This window comes from Salvia hispanica, chromosome 4, assembly GCF_029641045.1.
Source record: "Salvia hispanica isolate PSC_SH4W2 chromosome 4, Shi_PSC_v1, whole genome shotgun sequence".
NCBI classification, from domain to species: domain Eukaryota; kingdom Viridiplantae; phylum Streptophyta; class Magnoliopsida; order Lamiales; family Lamiaceae; genus Salvia; species Salvia hispanica.
In genome coordinates, this window is record NC_142695.1 from 7070376 (window position 1) to 7092822 (window position 22447).

The 22447-nt window shown below is 33.1% G+C and overlaps 2 protein-coding genes and 1 non-coding gene across 3 annotated transcripts; 1 reads left to right on the top strand and 2 right to left on the bottom strand.

Moving 5' to 3' along the window:
* Positions 1–9735: 9735 nt before the first annotated feature.
* LOC125200241 (Serinc-domain containing serine and sphingolipid biosynthesis protein) lies at positions 9736–14050 on the top strand. Its single transcript, XM_048097943.2, has 13 exons — positions 9736–9908; positions 10530–10789; positions 11238–11314; positions 11479–11638; positions 11740–11764; positions 12085–12180; positions 12487–12661; positions 12866–12939; positions 13022–13091; positions 13229–13300; positions 13466–13602; positions 13700–13773; positions 13859–14050. Exons 2-13 carry the CDS (start codon positions 10555–10557, stop codon positions 13933–13935), a joined length of 1272 nt encoding a protein of 423 aa, XP_047953900.2. The 5' UTR covers positions 9736–9908; positions 10530–10554; the 3' UTR covers positions 13936–14050.
* A 2445-nt stretch (positions 14051–16495) lies between these two features.
* Positions 16496–16598, bottom strand: LOC125200243 (U6 spliceosomal RNA). The gene has a single exon (XR_007172698.2). It is a non-coding gene; the product is annotated as a U6 spliceosomal RNA (small nuclear RNA).
* A 206-nt stretch (positions 16599–16804) lies between these two features.
* On the bottom strand, positions 16805–18990 carry LOC125200240 (hydroxyethylthiazole kinase family protein). The gene is made up of 2 exons (XM_048097941.2): positions 18451–18990; positions 16805–17291 (listed from the first exon to the last, which is right to left on the bottom strand). The coding sequence occupies exons 1-2, from the start codon at positions 18928–18930 to the stop codon at positions 16899–16901; spliced, it is 873 nt and encodes a 290-aa protein (XP_047953898.2). The 5' UTR covers positions 18931–18990; the 3' UTR covers positions 16805–16898.
* Positions 18991–22447: the final 3457 nt, after the last annotated feature.

Genomic DNA, 22447 nt, shown 5'->3' on the forward strand with positions numbered 1-22447 from the left:
TTAATTTTTTCGGCTAATGCGACCCATTACAATTTAAGATAAAATTTTGATCATACTATATATATTAAGACTCATGAACATAAATGATCCTAAATTAATGTGTATTGTTTTCAAGGTTCAAGTGATTGTGCCCTTGAACTCAATTATTGAATTTTGGAATTGTCCAAAGTCCAAACTGATCAAGGACTAATATAATTTTTAATGCCGGTGCAATTTAAATGGTATGAAAACACGAAAGAAGAAAGTGTTAGTGCAGTGCATGTGATAATTTATCGACAGTTCATAATATGATAAGTTCCATTAAATCCTTACAAAGTTGAGCATTCTTGCCAACTCCCACCAAATCCATTTCATTCCCTTATAATTTTGTTACTTACACAAGAGACATACCAAAATCCAACTTTTGATAAAACATTAAAACCTAACAACTTGTTAGGATAATCACATTCAGTCTAGTCGGTGCACCACCATTCCAAATGGATTGGACTATGATCTTAATTAGTTAACTTTAGAAAAAACCAACAATTTATATGTAAAGTGCATATACATTCTATAATTAGAGGCGTGAAAATGGATCGAGGACCATGATTTTATCTTTAATTATTATAGATTGAGCCCGGTCTAAGAGCATCTACAATGGGGCGCCCTATAGCCTGTCCTATAGGGCGCTCTATCCTCCACCACATCAGCATTTTATCCTCCTACCTTTCCATCTGCAGTGGGATGCCTAAAGTCTGCCATATAGTTTTTATACTTCTATTTTGTATTTAATTTTTATGTTTGCAAATGTGTCAACCAAAATAAATTATAAAAAGCACCACAATTTAAAGGCAAATCCTACATTTACTTAATTAAAAAAAAATTACAAAGTGGAAACAAAAAACAAGTACACCACAAATAAAGAGGCTAGTCTAAAGCATTGCCAACTGGCGACGGTCAGTGAAAATGGAAGTGTTGAATTGTAGAATATATATAGATTTTGGAAGGAATAAAAAAAAATAGAAAACGCGTGCTATCGTCCGCGTGACCCGCAATGGAGCGGACGATGCGTGTCGGGAGGTCTATCGTCCGCGAACGATGTATAGAACGCGGACGATGCATCAGGCATCGTCCGCATAGCTACAGTGGCGAATGATAGCACGCCCGATGCATTGGGCGGACTAGCGTCCGCCCCACTGTGGATGCTCTAAATTTTTTATGAATAAATAAGCATAAATTTAAGGTCGCTCCATGGTTAATTCAAACACGAAAATTTTAATATTAACTACCACTAAGCCAACATGACATGCCTAATGAATTTTACAGTTCGGCCTAAAAACTTGACATGGGCTTTATACTACATGTGTGTCAAGTACATTATTGAACTAATTATTAGTTTTTACATCATTAGAAAAATGGTTTTAGGACAAAAAAGAAAAAGACATGATGAAGATGTCTACAAGACAATAGCAAACATTCGATACATAAATGGTGAAATGCGCAATCAATCAGATATATAATTTAGCCGACATCAATTATAAGGAAGGACTAGATCTAAATCATCACAATCAAACTAATCTGTAGACAAAGAGAAATAGGAGAAAGAGAATTAAAGGGGAAAATGTTAAATATGATTATTATAATAAACGCCAAAATATTTGGTCGAGTAAAGGTTAAAAACAAAGCGTGAAGCCGTGTAGTTAACGCGGACCACATGTCATCAAATCATTAATCCAGACTTACTTTTTCCTAACAACTTTAAATTTTTTCTTAATTGCACATATTTTCAGGTCACGAAGACATCTTTTGAAAATTATTACCTTGAAAAAAAGTTACTATTAAATTTCTATCTATTAAAAATTTAAAATCCTCCATTGCAATATTTTAATTTATGTAGCCAAATCAATGGCTGAGAAAATTGCATAACATATTGTGCGAGGCAACGAGTTAATCGTCACTTAATTAATTAATCTCATTATTAAAAGGTAAAATTCATTATTTTGCACCACTACACTACATACATTCGACTATACTATGATGATATAGATAAGTTAAGCCAAGATTCAAGCCACTAAAGAAATAATCATTATTAAATGAGGTTTCACTAATTAATTCAACAATTTTATGTGCTGATGTGCTCATTATATTATTGGTATTATTTCTAAAGTGGCGTATTATATTAAATCGTGTTTTCTTGATTTATTATTGACGTCAGGTACGAAGTGCTAAAGTTTTTTTCATATTTTTGTACTTTGCTATTTGTGCATATAAAATAAATATAGGTAATTTTTTTTTACCTTTATGATAGATTCATAGTGACTAACATATATCTAATGTAAAATCACACCAATACTTCGTAGATCGAGCTTGTTACATCAGTTTTTTGCCTTTTTCTACAGAGATATAACACTTCTATAGTTCTACACTTCTACTTGGTTTCAAAGTCATTGCAAAAAAAATCAAAATTTACCTGACCTCAAATAGTATCTCATGATGTTGCACAAGAGTTATGTTATGTAATTTAACCTCCACCTCATTGTATTTGCGTAGTGCATACTAGGCAAAATTGACTCCCAAAGTCCACATTTTGTAACTTAGTTTTTCAACAAAAAATAAAATAATTGGAGAGCAGGAGCGTAGCCTCGAGCACCTCCCAGTCCAGTAACGGTCAGTAAATAAAATTCCTTATACTAAAACGACAAAAATATAATCTATTAAAGTAGTATTAAATTTGATTAAGCAAATTGAAAGGGCCCCAACCTAACTGATTTTGTCTTCCATTTGCTTGTCTACACTACATTGCTTCACACACACACTTGCTACAAAGCACTATGTGCACATGCCAAAGGTACCTGCGCGGTGGGCTCTACCCGAGTCCCATATAGCGCATCAAGTTATTGGATCCTATTTTTTTTTACTAGATAAGTAATAATCATATTATAGCTTTATTAAATATGAAAGTTTAATATTTTTACTTTATTTTTTCATATTTTATTTTCTCTTCATATCTATTATCCATTATCTACTTAAATTATAATTTGTTTAAAAGAATGGACATGCATCCTACAAGGGGCAAATGCCCCATCTCAAAAAAATTCATTAGTGCTATTTTGATCATTATTTTAAATTTTTTTTTTGAAATACCATTATAAAATGCCCTTTTTAAAATCCTTAAAATGTCTTTGTATGGAATTTTGCCCCACCTATACAGAATTTCTGGACCCGTCCCTGCTTCAGTTATATATTAAAATGGACATAATATCATTTTCATGATTATCTTTGGCGGCTCTATTTCGAGAAATAAAATACTCCAACAAGTTTTTTTATTTTAATATAAATAACTGAAAATTAGTATGTTTATAGTCTATAGAAAAAATAATCCTAATTTGATCCAGACACTTCCGATTACGGCAAAGTTAATGCTAACTCTGATGCGGTATTTATCATTTGTGGTTTGGAAAGTTAAAGTTGTCGATCATTGAATTTATTCTAAAAAAAGCAGAAAAGAAAAGATAATTATTGAATATCTACATGCCCATTACCTATTTTAGTGGCATTTGATTGCAAAAAGAAAAGGAGGGGGCGGGTTCTTTTCATTATTAGCAGTGCAAGCACGATTCTAGACTCTCAAAGACAATTGGAGTATGCTATATTTGCACAAATTAAAGCTTATATATATATATATATATATATATATATATAGGGTTGCATTAGGGTCCTATTACACTCTTAGAGTCTTTCCTTTTCTTAATATCAACCATTAGATTGATGGAATGGATGGACTAGATTAAAAGGGCCAATCTGATCCCGTATTGCATTATTTGTGCATTTTCGTGCATTAAAAGGGTAAAGCAGTAAAATAACACACTACACAATCAGTTTCGAAACGGCAGGTCCGAAATTTACGCGGCATTTTCATCGACCTCTCAACTCCCCTCTCTCTCACTCCATCCCATCAACTCTCTCTTCTCAAAAATTCTCCCCCAATTCCACAAAACCCTAGCCGCCGCCGCGAAATCAAGTTGAAATCAAGTTCTACCAACGCTGCCTGCCGCGAAATCTCCGTTGGTGGACCATTCCCGCCGTGGAATCTACGTCGGTGGACGATTCCCGCCGTCAAATCACTACGCGCTCTCTGTTGAAAAGCGAAGCGTCGCCTTCCAAAAAAAAGGTTTGGTTCTATTTTTTTTGTTTGGTAGGCAAAAACACTCCTAAACATCGATTGAAGTCAGAAACACTCTTAAACAGCGATTTATAGTTTATAATCGTAATAATTCACAAAAGTGTTTGGCGCGATTTTGTTGGAAAAGATGAATTTGTGGTTATTAGAGTTAAGGTTTTGCTCATACTTGCTATAAAAATTCGTGAAAACCCAGTTGGATCTGGGTTTCATCGATTTAATTTACAGTTGGTGTAATGCACAAAAGTTGTTGTTTTTTTGTTGGAGAAGTCGATATTGTGAGCATTTCTATGTACTGAATGCTTGATTTCTGGCCAATATGTACACTGTTGGTCATTTTTTTTGGGCGATACCACACTGATATATGGTTGAAAACTAACCGATTTTGGCACTCTCGTCGCGCAGATATAGAATGAATAAAAGAGCTCGCGCCTACAAAAGCCAGCCAGAACCCAATCAAGGTTATGCATCATTCCAACATTTTTTGTAGGTGATTGTTCTGTTCTGTAGGTTATTGTTCATTTTATTGGTTGGAAAAGGTGTTCATTTTCTGTAGCTAGTAATTGAGTAGTATAACTAGGTTTGTACATTAAATCTTCAGATCTGTGCATTGTTGAATAGAGGTCGTGCATCACTTGTCTTTAGCTTAGGTTATGCATCATTCCAACATTTTTGGTAGGTGATTGTTCTGTTCTGTAGGTTATTGTTCATTTTTTTGGTTGGAAAAGGTGTCATTTTCTGTAGCAAATAATTGAGTAGTATAACTAGATTTGTACATTACATCTTCAGATCTATGCATTACTTACTGTAACGCATAGATTATTTGTTGTTAACCATTGTTTTTCCTGTTCTGGACAGGGTCTAAGCACCATCGGATTGAGTTCGAGCAAGCAGTTGACGATGTTATTCTCTTAGCATTAGCTCAGAAACTTCGACAAAGGTTAGCCGCGGAAGAAGCTGGAACAAGTTTACGCAATGAAGACGTGGATAAAAAGAAACCGAGGGTGAAGAAAGCCGACCACCTGTATTGTCGACAGAACCCCACCGAGTTCATTTCATGTAGACAGAAGCTGACTTCCCGGCAAAGTGAATGATGCATAAAATATAATATTTAATGCATTGATATAAACGTGGTAATGCACATTAACAAATTTATCCAGTAATGGAATATATAAAGCGAAAGATGCATAGGATATAATATTTAATGCAATGATATAAACGCGGTAATGAACATTGACAAATTTCTGCAATAATGGAATGAATAAAGGAATTGATGCATATAATATAATATTTAATGCAATGATATAAACGCGGTAATGCACATTAACAAATGACTCCAGTAATGGAATAAATAAAGGGAATGATGCATAGAATATAATATTTGATGCAATAATATAAACATGGTAATGCACATTAACAAATGACTCCAGTAATGGAATAAATAAAGCGAATGATGCATAGAATTTAATATTTAATGCAATGACGTAAACGCGCAAATGCAATTTACGTACTAATGTTTCAACAGCGTTTTTTCTGGACGATGAAATATCTTCAACGGAGAAGAAGGGAGAAAAGATTGCACAGAAAATTTGGGTAGAATCGTTTATTTCTGTAGAAAAAACCGATACAATCATGAGAAGAGAAAATCAAGGACTTACCATAACTAACTATATTGTGTATTCCTAATCAGCCCTTTTCGTCAAATTCAATGATTAAAAATAAATAAATCAGCCTCTATTTTGGGCCATTAGATCTCTAAAATGGAAGGCCAAGATTAAAAAGGACAATAGAGCATAATATTAGAAAAGGATATGAATACATCCCTATATATATATATATATATATATATATATTTTATTATTAATTAGTTAATGGTATAAATTTGGACTCAACTGTTAGGGGACTGGTAGAGTGTGTAGGAAAGTTGGTGCTCATTTATTTGAATACTTAACTGGATAACTAGATTACCTTTTCTTAATCGGTAAATTGGTTAAATCTCTTACTCCTATCTTTTTAATTGCCTAAGTAATTATCTTGAAGAAACTCAATTCCTATAATTTGGTGTATTAAATTGGATAGGCGATGTCTAATTTAGGACTATAATTTAGTTGGTTTTTATTTTCTTTTGTCGGTTCTCTTTTTTCTTTCTTGCTATTTGTGATCATCAGTTTTTGTTGAAAGAGTTTGTATTGTTTGCTATACGAACGTCACTTATATTTGTTGTGTGAAGCAAAAATAGTTGTTTGTTAGTCGTTTTTTCAATCATTTTATCTTAGTATATTTTTTTATCGTCGCTCTTGTTGAATTGTGATCTCTGAACGTCAGTTCCTAGCTTTGAACGGTTTCTCATTCATAAAAAAATGTGATGTATACAAGCACATAAAGGAATCAAAGATGAATGGCCTTTATATTTGTATGTGTCTCCATGTTCAAATTCTATTTTTGCACTTTATATTTATGAGGCACCATGGAGTTAAATTAATTTAATTGGAAGGAGTAGGTGACAAGCCAAATACTCCACAAATCAACAGCGTGATTCACCCTTGAGCTCTTCATCACAATCAGCATGCATGCTTCCATCACCCTCCACAAAATCATAGTATGTACAACATCAAGTACAACAGATAAACACAAAAAGGAATGAAAAAAGTGTTAATAATGCTCCATATAATATGAGAGTGTTTCGTGACCTTCCAAAATAATACACATATTCTACATCGTTTTTATTACTATATGCTAAAGAATTTCAAGAATAGCACATGCTAACGAGTTTACATGATTACATTTATTTTAATCTAAGGGTTAATGATAGTTTTTGTCCCTAACTTTTTAGGGTTTTAAAAAAATATCCTCAATTTTCGCTTTCACTTCAAAAACTAGTAAGTACTTTTTTTTTAAACATTTTTTTTCTCTCCCAAATATATTCCCTGACTAAACCTTTCGTGAACTTAAGAGGCGTGTGGAGGAAGGCAAGATATAGTGTGTTGGCGTCGTAAACTTAAGAGGCATCATAAAATTTGTTGGCTTCTCATCAATTTAATACGGAGTAATGTTTATTAATAGTACTATAATACAATAAATCACATTAGCACTTATTTATAGATGTTATTGATGCTATAATTAAAAAATAGTATTCCATATATATATATAAATTTGATACGAACACGCACACAATTAATGAGTATGGATCAAGTTTTATTGACTTCGACTCGTGTTCTTATCGGGTTGCACTGTTAGGAACCCGACAATTTCGGATTGAGTTTGATAACTCATTAAAAATAATACTATTATTTTTATTTTTTATTTTTAAAAATACTTTAGTTTTATTATCCAGACTCGTGTAAATTATATTTTAAATTGTGCAAATCGGGTTTTAAAATCATATAATATCATTTTTTTATCTTGTAAATCCAATTTTTATTGTGTTAATAAGGTTTAATCGTGTAATCATTGACAGAGCTATGGTGGGGCAACAATATATAACACTTAATCTGTTACGTAAAAAAAACTATCTATGCCATTTTGGTACATTCCATAACAATTGATAATTCTAAACTTTTTTTAACTTTTCACTCTCTTATACATCGAGATTCGTTTTACTCTTATACATCGAGATTCGTTTTAAAGTGCGTTATTTTTACGTGACATATATGTATAGAGCCTGTTCCAAAAAGAGCTAGCGCAGCCGAAAAGTATCATTCCTATCACATCTAACAGGTCTTAGTTTGTAACTCCTTAGTCGCAGTTTATATTTCTTTTATTATTTTCTCTTTTTATGCTTAATTCCCTTTTATGTTGTAGATCTATATTTTCTTATTTTACTTTAAAATGGAAATCTATACGTATGGAAGAAAAAAGTTTATTCAATAATCCCTTATGTATGTAAATAAATATCATTTAAAATTTTTAATTTATACATGTCTAAGAATAATTTTTTATATCTCATAAATATGTAAATATTTTGTATACATTTATTTCCATTTATGGGTTTTGCTGATTTTCACACTAGTAGTTTTATGTAAAAAATTTATTTTTAAGTCACACCAATATTTATTTATACATAAATATGTAATATTTTTTATTTAAGATCACACATTAATGATCTTTACAATCTAGAATAAAAACTAATCCACATTGACTTTGTCGCTATATGTGTTTAAAGTCTATTGTCTATTTTTGAATTATTTCCACTATTCATCCTCGCGCAACCTCTAATTGTTCATGCCGTAGCTATTTTCGATGAGTTGATACCTAGAAAAACAAGACAATAGTTAACATAAATTTGAGCCCCATTGTTAAATTATTGGCCGCTGTCAATAAGTGTAAATCAAGTTCAAGTCCGTTAATTATCACGTCATGTTAACCAAAACAATAACATGTGATTAATAGGTTCATATCATGTGCGAATTGTGTACAAATTTGAAGGTAGTAGATTTATTTCATGTTTAGATTGAGATTTTTTTTAACGGATCGAATTGATCAAGTCTTTTGGGTTAAGCTGTCACTATGAATACTTAATTATCATGCACAAAAGTATTAAAGTAGGCAAACTCAATTTATATATAAGCCGAATTAATACCTTTTCTTATATCTATATTTTACTTAATAAATAGGAGTATTATAGAGTAACATATAAGACTAATATAATAAAAATAGGCATATAAATACAATAGAATGCGAGTGAAGTTGGTTAGTGGAATGTGAGACCCATTTACCATTTATAATAAAATTAAAATGTGATTCTTATCGTGGATGAACTGAAATAACAAATTGTGAATCTTATTATGGGACTGAGGGAGTATAAATCATGCAGCTATAGATATAAATGTTGATTATATATTCTAAAAAGTAATGAAAAAAGCTCGAAATATTACCCATTTAATAATTACGGAATAGGTTTTAAACCTTGAGGTCACGAGCATATTAAACTTAGAAAACAATAATTAAAAAAAAGGGTAATGATAAACAACCAAATTTTGTACAACCAAAACAAGATTATATTAGTAACTTTGATGTGTTAATTAAATATTAAAATAATAAATATAAATAGTTAACAAATTAAAAACACTTTATTAGTTTTTGGTCTCATTTTCAATTTTTTATTTTTATATTTGAATTATTTCTCTATTATTTTTTAAATTTGAATTAAAATATGCATTAATTATATTTTATGATTTAAAAAAAGTTAAAAAATTATACATAAATACCATAATATTATGCATGTTCCCTATACTATAAATATGTCTAACTTTTTAATTAATTGTATAAATAAATTACATTTTTTCTCAAATAAATCAATTTTTGGTTGTACAAAATTTGGTTGCATAACTTTATTGTTAAAAAAAATACATGCAAAATCTAAACACATAAAATTGTATAATCAATGGATCCAAGAAGCAGAGATTATAGAGTTGTGGAAGAGGCACTAACTCCAAAGTGCTGCTGCTGCATTCACATTGGTTGCAGCTGACTTTCGAAATCCATTACTATTAATTTCATTTTATAAACAAATCAAAAAAAGCTATTGCATGTGATGTGACAAAAGAGGGTTGTTAATTGATTCATTTTTTCAGGGCCCTCGTTTTTCTTTCTCACTCTTTTTCTTCTACTAAAGAACAAAAAAGTGAGTTTCTAGCTGCTTATTTACAGCATTTTCCTGATGATATGTGACTCTCTGTCTCTTCATATTCTTCCCAGAAATCTCAAGAATCTTGAGAGAGAGAGAGAGAGAGAGAGAGGGAAGCAAAGGGTAAGTTCCAGTTTCAAGATTTCGCATTGTTGAGTTTCATACTTATGCAAGATTTCAACTTTAGAGAATTCACATTGCTGTGATTGGGTTTTAGTATGATTTTCTCACAATGTGGCTTTTCTTTCTTGACAAGAATGTGACATTTTACGAAATTGCCATTTCTTGTTCTGTTTCAAATCTTAGGCCAACAGAAATTCGTCTTTTTTGAAAATATGTTTTGAGTAAATTGACTATTGTTTTGTCCCTGCAATATCACGCACAAGTTATTACACATTGCTCAATCTTGGAAGTCTTGAAAAGGGTTTAATTCTTGGCTACTCCATGAAAGCCTGCAGTTTTTCTGCATTTCAATTAATTAATTCCTTAATTTAATATGATTATAATATTTTAAGTGAGAGAAAGATTTACTTGAATCAACTTATTCCTTGCTTTAACATAACGTACATTTCATATATACTTTTCTTGGCTATAAGAAGGAATCTTGACTGTTTTTTCGTTTTCAAGATAAAGAGCAGCTATTTGCGAAATTTCATCACCAATTTAGTGAAAAATGATGTGCTTAAGATTATAGTGAGATGTGCATTTCAGCTGATCAGTAGTGTTATGTATCATGTTTAGCAGAAGTGGCTAGTTTTCTCTTGATAGGATGGACGAGCATGGCCGGAGTGTTGACCCTGCAACGATAGGGACTTCAACGAGGGGGAATGGAGGCTCCCATGGCGAAGAACTGCCCAGTTTGGGGCAAAAGGATATTAAGTGCTCTGCCCGGAAGAAGAAGTCTTTGAGGGCTCGATATGCTTATGGTGTCGTTTTTCTGTTGACGAATATTATAGCTTGGCTCTTCAGAGATTATGGTGAAAGGATCTTGCCTATGCTGCCTTGTGAGTTTTGCATTTGCTTTTGTTTTCACATGTTGTGCAGGAGAGAAAATTATACTCCACATTTGCTCAAAATATATTATTCTCCTTCTGTTTATACTATATCTGTAGTTGCTTCTCTGTTTCTCTTGTTGTTCTGCTTTCTTGGCAGAGGCTTTTGGGTGTATGCTTCTATGCTAAGATTATTAGTACTTTCGAGTTTACATTGAGAGAGCATCACATTGATTGAGATTTTTTGTCCTTAGAATATGTTGAAAATCTTAGTTTGCTTCATTCTTGTATTTAATTATTGAAGATGAAGACTTCTCGACTTGGGTGGCGTCGCCTCTTCTAGCATTCTTTTACAACAGTAAATTGGATATCTAAACAATTGGATGGGATATAGTTATGTATGCCCTATTGAAATCCCACTGGCTTTTTCATTCTTGAAATATATTGATTCGTATTGCAGATTCAAGAGCTTGCGGGGCTGAGGAGAGAGAATGCTATCATACAATGGGAGTGCTTCGCGTCAGCTTAGGATGCTTTGTATCCTTATACACTCCTTGTCATTTCATTTGATACTACATCTTTTCTACTCAATGATCGAGGAAGGTTTTGTTAGTCGTTCTGAATGACACCTTAGTGTAATCTTTTGGTAGCGTAAAGTGAGGATGTAAGGGATGATATTTTCCTTGACATATATGACCTAGATATTCTTCTTTATAATGTTTCTAACGACGTGTAATATCAGCAAACTGTATCAAGTACGAGCAGCGTGGCATTCTGGATGGTGGGGTTTGAAGTCTGTCATGTTGCTTATCTCCTTCGTGATTCCCTTCTTCATTCCCACGGACTATATTCAAATATACGGTATGTTTATTTACCTGTGTAAAAACTTAAGTTCCCAAATTATTTGTCTGAATGAACAAGGTGACATATAATTGTTTACTCATATTTCTTTTATTTTGCAGGTGAACTCGCTCGTGTTGGTGCAGGGTAATCTTCCGCTCATTCGAACTTTTGATTTGAGAAATGTATCTCTTATGCCAGCAGATTGCTAAATTACTGCTTAATCTGTTTCTCATCAACTGATATATGTGTGGCATAAAACAATGCAATGAAATGTTGTGAATGTTAACAATATATAGATAGAGCATTTAGATCTTGAAGATTACTTAGGTGTTTTTGCTAAGACTTTTAACAAAATATTGGAACCAAAACCATCATTCATTATTTTTATATCTGATTTACATTCTGCACTCTGATGCAATAATATATATTCATCTTTATTTGATGTAACAACTCACATGTTGCAGGATTTTTTTAATTCTTCAGCTCATTAGTGTGATTGAATTTATCACATGGTGGAACAACTATTGGATGCCAGATGACAACAACAACAACAAATCTAGGTACAAGATCACCTTCCTTAAACCTAACTCGATTCCGATCTAAAGATCTTATCTGCTAAAAAAAGGATCAAGAGAACTATCTGAGAACCTGCATTGAATTTAGATCGTTTCTAGACAGATGTCCAACTCCAACATCCTCAGTCATGACGTAGCTTTTCATGCTTTTTAAGTGTATTTTTTTTTACGTAGATAAAGTAGCACGTCATATTATAGAGATATTTGATAAGTGAAGCTATCATGTTGAATGTGAATATTCAAGAAAAAAAAATTGATCTAATGCCAAAAATAATTCTTTACTGTCTGCAGCAACTGTTCCATTGGGCTATTCATGTCAACGGTGTTTTACATCGCTTCTGCCTGTGGAATCGCAGTGATGTACGTGCTTTACGCCTCAAAGATGTCATGCACCCTTAACATATTCTTCATCACATGGACCGGAGTTCTGCTTATTGTGATGATGGCCATATCGTTGCATTCAAGGGTACGACTTTTGCATATATGCAACAAATTCATCATTTTTGTTAGTCTTGATTATTGATCACTTTATACTGTGTTTAATAAATGATTTCAATGAAAGATTATAGAAATTAAAGAAATTGATCAACATGTTTCTGATTTCTATTCGTATAGAGACAACGTATCTATAGATATACGACTGATTGAGTGATTGTCATGATTGAGACAGGTGAACAGAGGGCTGCTGTCATCGGGGATTATGGCATCTTACATTGTTTTCCTCTGTTGGAGTGCTATCAGAAGGTAATAGAAATCTCATATCTCAATCTGTACTCTGTGAAAAACTACGAAATCATCGAGCTCCATTTGTCATGTTTGAATGCAGTGAGCCTGCTACTGAGAAATGCAGCCATGACAGAGAAAGTGGACATCATATTGGTTGGTCTACTATAGTTGTAAGATCTCACACACTAATGTGATTGATCCTTGTTGCGTTTCTACTTCATTTTGTGTAAATGAATCCGAATGAGAAGTTACACATGCAATATGATACTAATTTCTTTCTATGTTTGCCTTGTGCTGTTTCTTGCAGGGATTTGTGATTGCTCTATTTGCAATTGTAATCGCCACATTCTCAACAGGGATCGACTCACAGTCATTCCAGGTACGGTTTTCCACCACACGAGACCATAAATCAACTGATAGCATGAAGTTCGATGTTATTTGAGAAATTGTAGTCCTAACCAATGCAAAAACGGGCCAAAGTTGAGGCCATAAGTTGATAAAATAGGTAATGCGATGCTAAGAGGTATGTCATGTGATGATACAGTTTCGTAAAGATGAAGTTGAGCGGGAAGAAGATGATCTTCCATACGGATATGGGTTCTTCCACCTCGTGTTCTCACTGGGGGCGATGTATTTTGCAATGCTATTCATCAGTTGGAATTTGGGGAGTTTGACAAGAAAGTAAGTTGATTAGTTAGTTAGTTGATAATTTCTTGACATGGTTATATATATGTGTGTGTGTGTGTGTTTCCTAACACAATTGTGTAAGAAAATGCAGATGGAGTATTGATGTGGGGTGGGCTAGTACATGGGTGAAGATTGTTAATGAATGGTTTGCAGCCACAATATACAGTATGTTGATCTCTTTCTCTATCTCTCTTTATTGTTTTGTTTGTGGTGATGTTTGATGGGATGAAATATTGTGTAAATTGGGCAGTGTGGAAGTTGATATTTCCAACATTGAGGGAAACCAAAGTAATGAACCATGAAGAGGAGACCACAGGGCAAGTGTAGATAAATATGTTGGACCATGAATTTTGATGCAAAATGTAATATATGTCTATTGTATTGTAACTCTCTTTATATTACATCTATACGCACAAATATAGTATACACATTTTCTCATTCATTAATTTTCTCTCTATAAAAGAATGAATTACTTCTGTAAGAATAAAGAAAAAAATTGTACATATAATAAAAAAAGAAATTATATCTTGATCCTATAATAAAAATAAAATTACAATATGGTTTTACTAAGAGTATATTTGAAAAAGTACATTAATGAAAAACTTAATCATACGTATGATAATATACGTATGAATAGTATACATTTGAAATCTAACATTCCTTTAATAAACCAAGCTGTCTAACATCAAATGAATTATATTCTTCCGTTTATTTGAATGTCCATTATAGTATTAATTCTCTCCATCCTCGTCCATTGGTATTGAGTCACTTTTTCTTAGCACCAAAATTAAGAAAGCTATATTGAAATGTATTAACTAAAGAAAAAAATAACGTAAGAGATAGACTAAAGTAGGAAAAGTATTATTATTTACTAAAAATATAAATGACTTAATTAGCTTGAAACTTTCCAAAAATAAAAAAAATTGATCCAATTACAAGGAACCTATGGAGTATATAACTAGCCCTAATCAATAGGTAGAAATAATTATAAATCCTAATTATGAAATAATATGAGAATCTAAAATAACATTACTAGATAAACTCATGCCAAACAATGTAGCATAAAAGCACATAAATTAAAGAAAGGTTGTTTAGGAATATTGAGGGCGAGCTGCTGTGGTGGTCCGGTTCTGGCGGAGATCTGTCGTCATCGTGCTTACAGTGGACAACGACGGAAAGCTTTTGTCCGGCGTTGCAATGGCCGGGAGTGCTGCAGATGAAGTAGCGGCGGCCGGCCACCGTTAACTCGACCGAGTCATGACCCGTCGTGTAGGTAAGAATAGGCGAGCTCGAGTTGCACGTCTCGTAATCTTGCTGACTCACTTCCATCACGTTGTGGAATCGTTGATTGTATTTGAAATCTGTCATTGTTCAATTTTTTTCTTTTAATACATCTATTAAATCATGTCTTTAATTATGATACATGTACATATTACTTACATCAATAAATTCAAACACGTAGCATGCCAAAAACTTTCACTATCAATCTTCTAATCGTTTGTAAATGCGTCATTATAACACTAATTGTAAACCTTTTTTTCCTGTAATTGCAACATCCCAATTTGTTTTCCATCAAATTAAAATTTGCACCCGAAACCTATGTCGTTTTACTTAAAATTTGCACCCAAATTAAAATTAACAACCAATGTTTGACACAATCTCATTGGCTGAATCATTAATAAGTTTGACCAACCAAGTGGTTGCCTCCAAATCGACCATGGTCTTGGAGAGAGAGATCCTTGAAATCAATTATTTTTTTAAATGCATAATGAGGTGGCGGTCGACCCTTTTCCACCGATAAAGGTGGTCTTATGGCCTGCCTCATGGCACTACATAGTTTTGTTATTTTTAAAAATGGGAATATACTCATAAATTCTAATACTACAAAATTAAAATAGCAGGAGTCGTAAGAAATACTACTACTATAATACTTACAACATTTAAAAAAACGTGAATATCATAAGTTCAGATAGATATATGGATGCAATTTTGTACTAGAATATTAGGTGAGGGATAGAATTTGACCTAATCGATCGCCAACTTGAAAGTTGTTAGTAGAAGCCCAGTTGGGATAATCGACTGTGCCGGAGGCGGTCCAGCCGTCCGTGCCGCCGACCTCGTAATTAGTAGCCACGGTGGTGCCGAGGAGGACCATTGTAGACATAATTAGTAAGTTGGAATAATACAACATGGCACCTAAAAATAAAGTTTATGAAGAGTTGAGGAAAATATATGGCTTGATGATTGAGAACCCTTGTCTGTATATATATAACATGAAAAATATGAAATTAACTTTTTTTAATAGTCATGATTTAGGAAATTCAAATTAAATTTGGAATTAAGATAATGGGATTTTTGGAAGTTGATATTGCTGGGAAATTAAGATATTTACTTTCAATTAATTCAAATATATGACTGATGTAAATTCATAGAAAGAAATATATATTTTTTAATTAATTCCAAATATAAAAGTAAATATTTTGGGCAATATTGTGTACTCAATATCATCGGGTAGGATTATTTATTTCTCCAATTGCTGCTTTGATTGGGATCTTTTTGCATTTAATATTTATTATTAGAGTAGTATATTTTTTTCCTTACATGGAATCTTGGATTCTTTTATTTATGCAAATATATTTTCCATATTTACTTTTTTGTTGGTTAAGTGTAATTAAAAAGAATTAATATTAATATTTTTTTTCTTACATGGAATCTTGGATTCTTTTATTTATGCAAATATATTTTCCATATTTGCTTTTTTGTTGGTTAAGTGTAATTAAAAAGAGTTAATATTAAATCCAGATTATTTGTGGTACTATAAAATGACAGAAAAAGAAAGAAAGAATTGTGTCTAAAACAACAAAAAAAGAAAAATAGAGTGAAAAAAAAAAATTTGGACCATTTCTCGATTTATGTGTGTCATCCTTGCGCAGGGCCCATGCTAATCTTCTCTGTATCGTTCCAATTTTATCGGATGTCCCCGAAGGAACAACAATCCCATGCTGCATTCTTTGATATAAGCATCACTAAAATATTGTCAGTATTCGATGTGGGATAGAACTTTACTAAAATTTCCCAATCTTTCTAACCTCAAATCAACTGCAAAATTAAGAATTGTTGAAAAATCAATGTTATTAGAACTACACTATCCGCTGTCTGATCGATATAAGTATACAAAAACAACAAATCAAATCAATGAAAACGAAAACATAACCATAGATTATTTAACATAAGATTCATAACAACAATATACACTGTTCATCTTTCAGCTTTCCTTCCTATGATACATATCACGAAACGTTGGCGATTTTCGCTCTTTGAAGAACAGCAGTTCGATCAAGGCTGTGAAGCGCGTCAATCAAATGCATCCGCAGCGAGCCTGGACCTCCAGCAGAGCACATGCCTAGTTCGCCAGCAACGCCAAACACGGACAGTGCAGCAGCAGTGGCTTCAAACGGCTGTGATGGAGTCACTGCCACGAAAGCAGCAATGAGGGCTGTCACCGCGCATCCTGTTGCTGTAATCTTCTGCAGCATAGGAACCCCGTTTTTGGCACCCACGACACCCTCCCCATCTGTTACTATGTCCACGGCTCCAGAAACAGCAACTATGCACCCATAGGTTCGGGCCAGGGACTTTGCTGCCTCAATGGCATCCGTTGATTCATGCATGCTGTCCGCGCCCTGTAGATAAGCATAAATGGTGAAAAGAATTCAAAAGATTTCAAGAGTTGTAGTTGTGATGAACAAGGAACTAGTAGTCATCTCTTGGTTAGATGGAATTCTACGCGACATAGCTAAAACTACTATAGCGAGCTGATCACTTAGAGGCTTTGTGATGATATCCACAATCTGTTCATCAAGTTTTCTGCACCTATAGATGCAGTTTTTCGGATTGATTAAAGCAATTTAACTCCGAAAGTTGAAGTTTTGAGACACTAATCTCACAGCAGGGAAACATATTCTGCTAAACCAGCATTTGAGACTATGATCAAAGGCATAGAGGTACCAATGTTGCACAAACAAAGATTCCATAGAAGATCAAACTAGTCGAAAAACTCAACTGTCGGGCAGTGATCAAGAAGAAGAAAGGAGTGGAAATTCTATGAACTACAGATCAAATCCATCATTTTGTCGCTTCTGAGCTGAAGATGGACCAAACTCAAGGAGGGGTTCGGCATTTCTAAATCGAAAGACTCCCTTTAATCTTGCAGCAGCATGATCATATCTCAGAAAATAACTAGTGTTGGGCTTTTGTATTCAAGCAAAGAATCAGGAGAGCATGAAACGAAGTACATGAAATGCAGGCGGCTGTTCTAAAAGAGGCGTTATTCGCTCTGTTTCCCTTTGCTAATGCAGCAGCAGAAGCTACTTAAGAGATGATGATTTGGATACAAATGGCTTCAAATCTGGTTATTTGGATTCCACAATATCCATGCTGTAATAGATGATTTGGTGCTGATAGATTGAATCATTGAAGCATAGTTGGTAAGTCACTTTTCTTTCAACAGGTAATTGTGTAACTACTATTAATCCTCTTTTTACAAAGAAAAAAATATAGGCTGAAGCACACCATATAACATCAAACAGTGGTTGATAAACTCTCCAAACTGCCATTGGAGAAGCAAAACTTTGATTATTCAACACAATCACAATTTCCTGTGGAATTTCAAGAACTACTGTATTATACTTAAAAATCAAACAAAATCTGTTTTGCATAACATACCAAATAGGAGTATCAATCATACTTAGTTCTTCAAAAACAGCTCCAACTCAATATTGCAATGAGATGCAACAGACATTATCTACAATTAAAATTAGGAAATAAAGCTTTGTGTTTTACCTTAAAATTGGCATTAGCAGAGCCATTAAAAAGCACCAAAATCTCAGACCCATTGCCCCTAACAACAGTGGGACCCAAAGTAAGCAGCTCCAAGCACGCCTTCAGCCGGAAAGCGGAAGCTCCGGCGGCGACGGGGTCGAGCACCCACGGCCTTTTGGACTCATTGGCGAAGGCCGCGGCCATCTTCATCGCCGGTAGCCAGGCCGGCGTGAGGGTTCCGACGTTGATGTAGAGAGCGTGGACCTTGGGCGTGAAGTCTGGGATCTCTTCGACGGAGTGTATCATAGCCGGAGAAGCGCCGGCGGAGAGCAGGACGTTAGCGACCAAATCCATGGAGACGAGGTTTGTGATGCACTGAATTAGCGGCGGTGAAGACGAATTCCGTACACATTCCAAGTGGGTCCACGCTAGCTGGGCCCAAGATTCGGACTTTTCGTCGTTGGCGGCGGTTTCGGCTTGATTGAGTGTTTCGTCGGCCATGGCGATGCGCCGCCGTAAGAAGTCGTGTGCAGTTTTCCCTGACTTGTTATGGTTAAGGTAAAGTTTCGATTTTTATACAACAAAAAGAGGTAGTTAATCAAATTTATGGAAGGGGAAAATAGTACTCCCTCCGTCCGCCATTTTGGAGTCCCGGTCATTTTTGCGCAATCATTTTGTAAAAATGACAATAAATAGTTGGAGAAATTGTACCGTAAGAAAGAGAATAATATTGAGAAGAGTCTTAACAACATTAGTCTCTCTCTTATTTTACCATTTCTCCACTGTAATTATTTATTGTTATTTTTATAAAATGACGGCACAAAAGTGACTGGAACTCCTAATGGCGGACGGAGGGAGTAGTACTCATATTCTATTAATTTTTTCTACCACTTCCATTTATAAAAAGTTAAAAACAATTTTTTAAAACCTTCCTCAGTAAATAATGATACTTCTAAAATGATGACCGGTGGAAGTATATTGTTAAAGCGTGTATGAGACATATATGATGATCCCTCAAGTTTGATGTTAAATTCTTATCAAATTAAACACTAAAACAGTTAACAACAGTGACACGCCAAACCTTCGCGGCAATTAGCTAGAACAACTAGAAAAGATAGAATAAGCTAGTGATATTTCACTACAAAAAGGTTACAATTTACAAAGAACTGTGTGATCGTGAGAAATTTATTCACGATTTTTGACTTTATGATATCACTTTGTTCAAATAGTGTTTAATAATTGACTCGGTCAAGTCAGTCATTCTACTCCAGCGACTTGGCCTGGCTCAACCATGTGAATTGTAGACTTATTATCACTTGGTAGCCACTCTGGCATATACAAGACTGACTAAATGACTCGATCGAGTTACACGCTTAAATTGTGTACGTATTAGTCTGATTCGTTTCATTTTCATTTTTGACCTATTTTAGTTTTTTTTAAGCTACAAAATTCATCACTCATCAAAATTGCACTGTTAATAATCTTAAATAGAACAAGTTAGTACTACTATTTTTATATTTCGTTGTTATCTTTTGCTATATTTAAGTTTAAAAATATTCAATGTTAATTTTAAATACAAAACCATATACTGAAACGAGCCGGGCCGTCGACAGCAACTACAGTTCTGATAATGGGCCAAGACTTGACCATAAAAGAGGCCCGCATTGTAGAGGAAATGCTCGCTCTTATAATAAACAACTATCTTAATTTATTGAAAAAGGAAAGGACCACCCAAATCTGCCTTGATGATAATTAAATTAATTTAATACATTAAATAATAAAAAGTAGTGTATCTCCATCTTATGAGAAAAGTGATACACTGTACTTAGTGGAATTAGTGTACCACAAGCTTAAATTTATGAATCTTGAAAGTACTACCAATTATTTGGATTCAAAGTCTTCTTTTAACATGTTCTGATTTTAATAATTAAATGCACTTATTTTTTTTGTTGAACATATATGAGGCTATTAGTCTTTCAAACAACTTACAAATAGGACTTATAAGCTTTTTATTAATGTATGAAAAATAAGCTTTCTATCACCTTATATGCTAAAAATATACAGTAGGTTTAAAAAAAAAAGTTCTTAAATCTCAACTTAATTTTCTTACTTTTAATCAACAACCGAGTTATAAAAATAATACAACAAGATTTATCAATGCATAGCATAAACGGTATGAGTTAATTAGTCCCTTAATAATTGTTCAATTTGAATTTGATTCCGTATGAGTTTTAAGAAATGTAATAGAAAGTGAATTGAAAAAGTTAGTATAATATAAGTCTTATTATTTTTATACATTAGTTTTATACATTAGTTTTATAATAAAGAGGGAACATCTTTTTTGGTCCACGAACTTTGCCAAAGTATCATTTTAGGTCAGTGAAACTTGATAATATCATTTGAGATCCGTCAACTATAAGTTAATATCATTCGAAATACTTTTTTACTATTTCCAAGAGTTTATGGACGAAAATACCCTCAATACCTTGAAGGCTCCCTCCGTCCCAAGATATTAGACCCTTATTCCTTTTTGGAGTGTCATAACATATTTGAATCATTTCTATTTATGCTAAAAATTTACTTTACTTCCAACTCAACTTACACCACTAAACAACATCTCATAAATTCCTGTGCCCAAAAGAAAGAGCTCTAATATCTTGAGACGGAGGGAGTACTTATTTTTAATTAACTTATCATATACTCATATTTTTCGACAAATTTTCTAAATATAATTTGGCCTTCAATATTATCACTTAATTTTGTGACATGCAAGAAAAGTTTCTTCAACATTTTATAATTAAAGAATTTTAAAAATATTTTTGAGGTATGGATACATGTAAAATATCAAGGTCACGGTCAATAGACGATACTTGAATGTTGATATATTATTTAAAAATAATATCAATATATCAATATTCAAGTATCGTTTATTGACTGTGAAATTAATTTTTACGAGTATCCACATCTTAAAAATATTTTAAAATTCTTTAATTACAGTCGAAGAAGGAACTTTTCTTGCATGTCACAAAAGTGATAATATTGAAGGTTAAATCATATTTATAAAATTCGTCAAAAATATATAGTAGTAAAGATATTTATAAAAAATATGAGTATGCAATAAAGTTTATTAAAATACCCTTCAAGGTATTGAGGATATTTTCGTCTAGAAAAACTTGGAAATAGTAAAAAAGTACTTCAAATGATATTAACTCATAGTTGATGGACCTAAAATGATATTTTCAAAGTTCATGGACCTAAAATGATACTTTGATAAAGTTTGTGGACCAAAAAAGATGTTCCCTCTTGTGAGTGAAATGAGTTACTCCCTCCGTCCCAAGGAAGATGACCCCTTTCTTGGACGGCACGGGATATTATGCAACTTTATTTTGTGTATTAAGTGGAGAGAGTAAAGTAAGAGAGAGAGAATAAATTAGAGATAAATGGGTTTCCATTTTAAGCAATGGGTCATCTTGATTGGGACAAACTAAAAAGGAAAGTGAGTCGTCTTTAATGGGACGGAAGAAGTAATATAACATATATGATCTATTTATCATTTATGGTAAAAATTAAAAGTTAATCATTAGTGGACTGACGGAGAAAATAGTAAAAGTGGACCATTCATGTGGTTTGGAGAGAATATACTTTACCTAGTAATTAGTACGTGTGTTTTTCTAGAATATTATTATTGCAATTTCTGATATTTTAGTTTTTGAATAGAGATAATTGAGTATACTAAATAATTATACATAGTGATAGAATGATTAATTTCTAAAGCAAGCATTTTGTGTATTTAAAAAAGACAAGTGTCAGCAAGAAATCCGGATCCCCAGCGTGTCTCATTCCGAAATCAATGCTTATAATCCTAATAATTTATTTTGTCGCTTCCAATCAGTGGATTATTTTTCCTAATTTCGCAATAGCTTTCTATTTCAAGCGTCAGTTAAGTTGGTCAACGTATGGTGATACTACTAATAACTTATTTCACAGTAGTTTCACAATGGCCTTTATTTTCTAAAGA

Coding starts and splice junctions, on each gene's coding strand:
- LOC125200241 (XM_048097943.2), top strand. CDS start 10,555: ATGGACGAGCATGGCCGGAGTGTTGACCCTGCAACGATAGGGACTTCA. Junction 11,639..11,739: donor GGACTATATTCAAATATACG/GTATGTTTATTT, acceptor TTTATTTTGCAG/GTGAACTCGCTCGTGTTGGT. Junction 12,181..12,486: donor AACAACAACAACAAATCTAG/GTACAAGATCAC, acceptor TACTGTCTGCAG/CAACTGTTCCATTGGGCTAT.
- LOC125200240 (XM_048097941.2), bottom strand. CDS start 18,930: ATGGCCGACGAAACACTCAATCAAGCCGAAACCGCCGCCAACGACGAA. Junction 17,292..18,450: donor CTGCTAATGCCAATTTTAAG/GTAAAACACAAA, acceptor GCTTATCTACAG/GGCGCGGACAGCATGCATGA.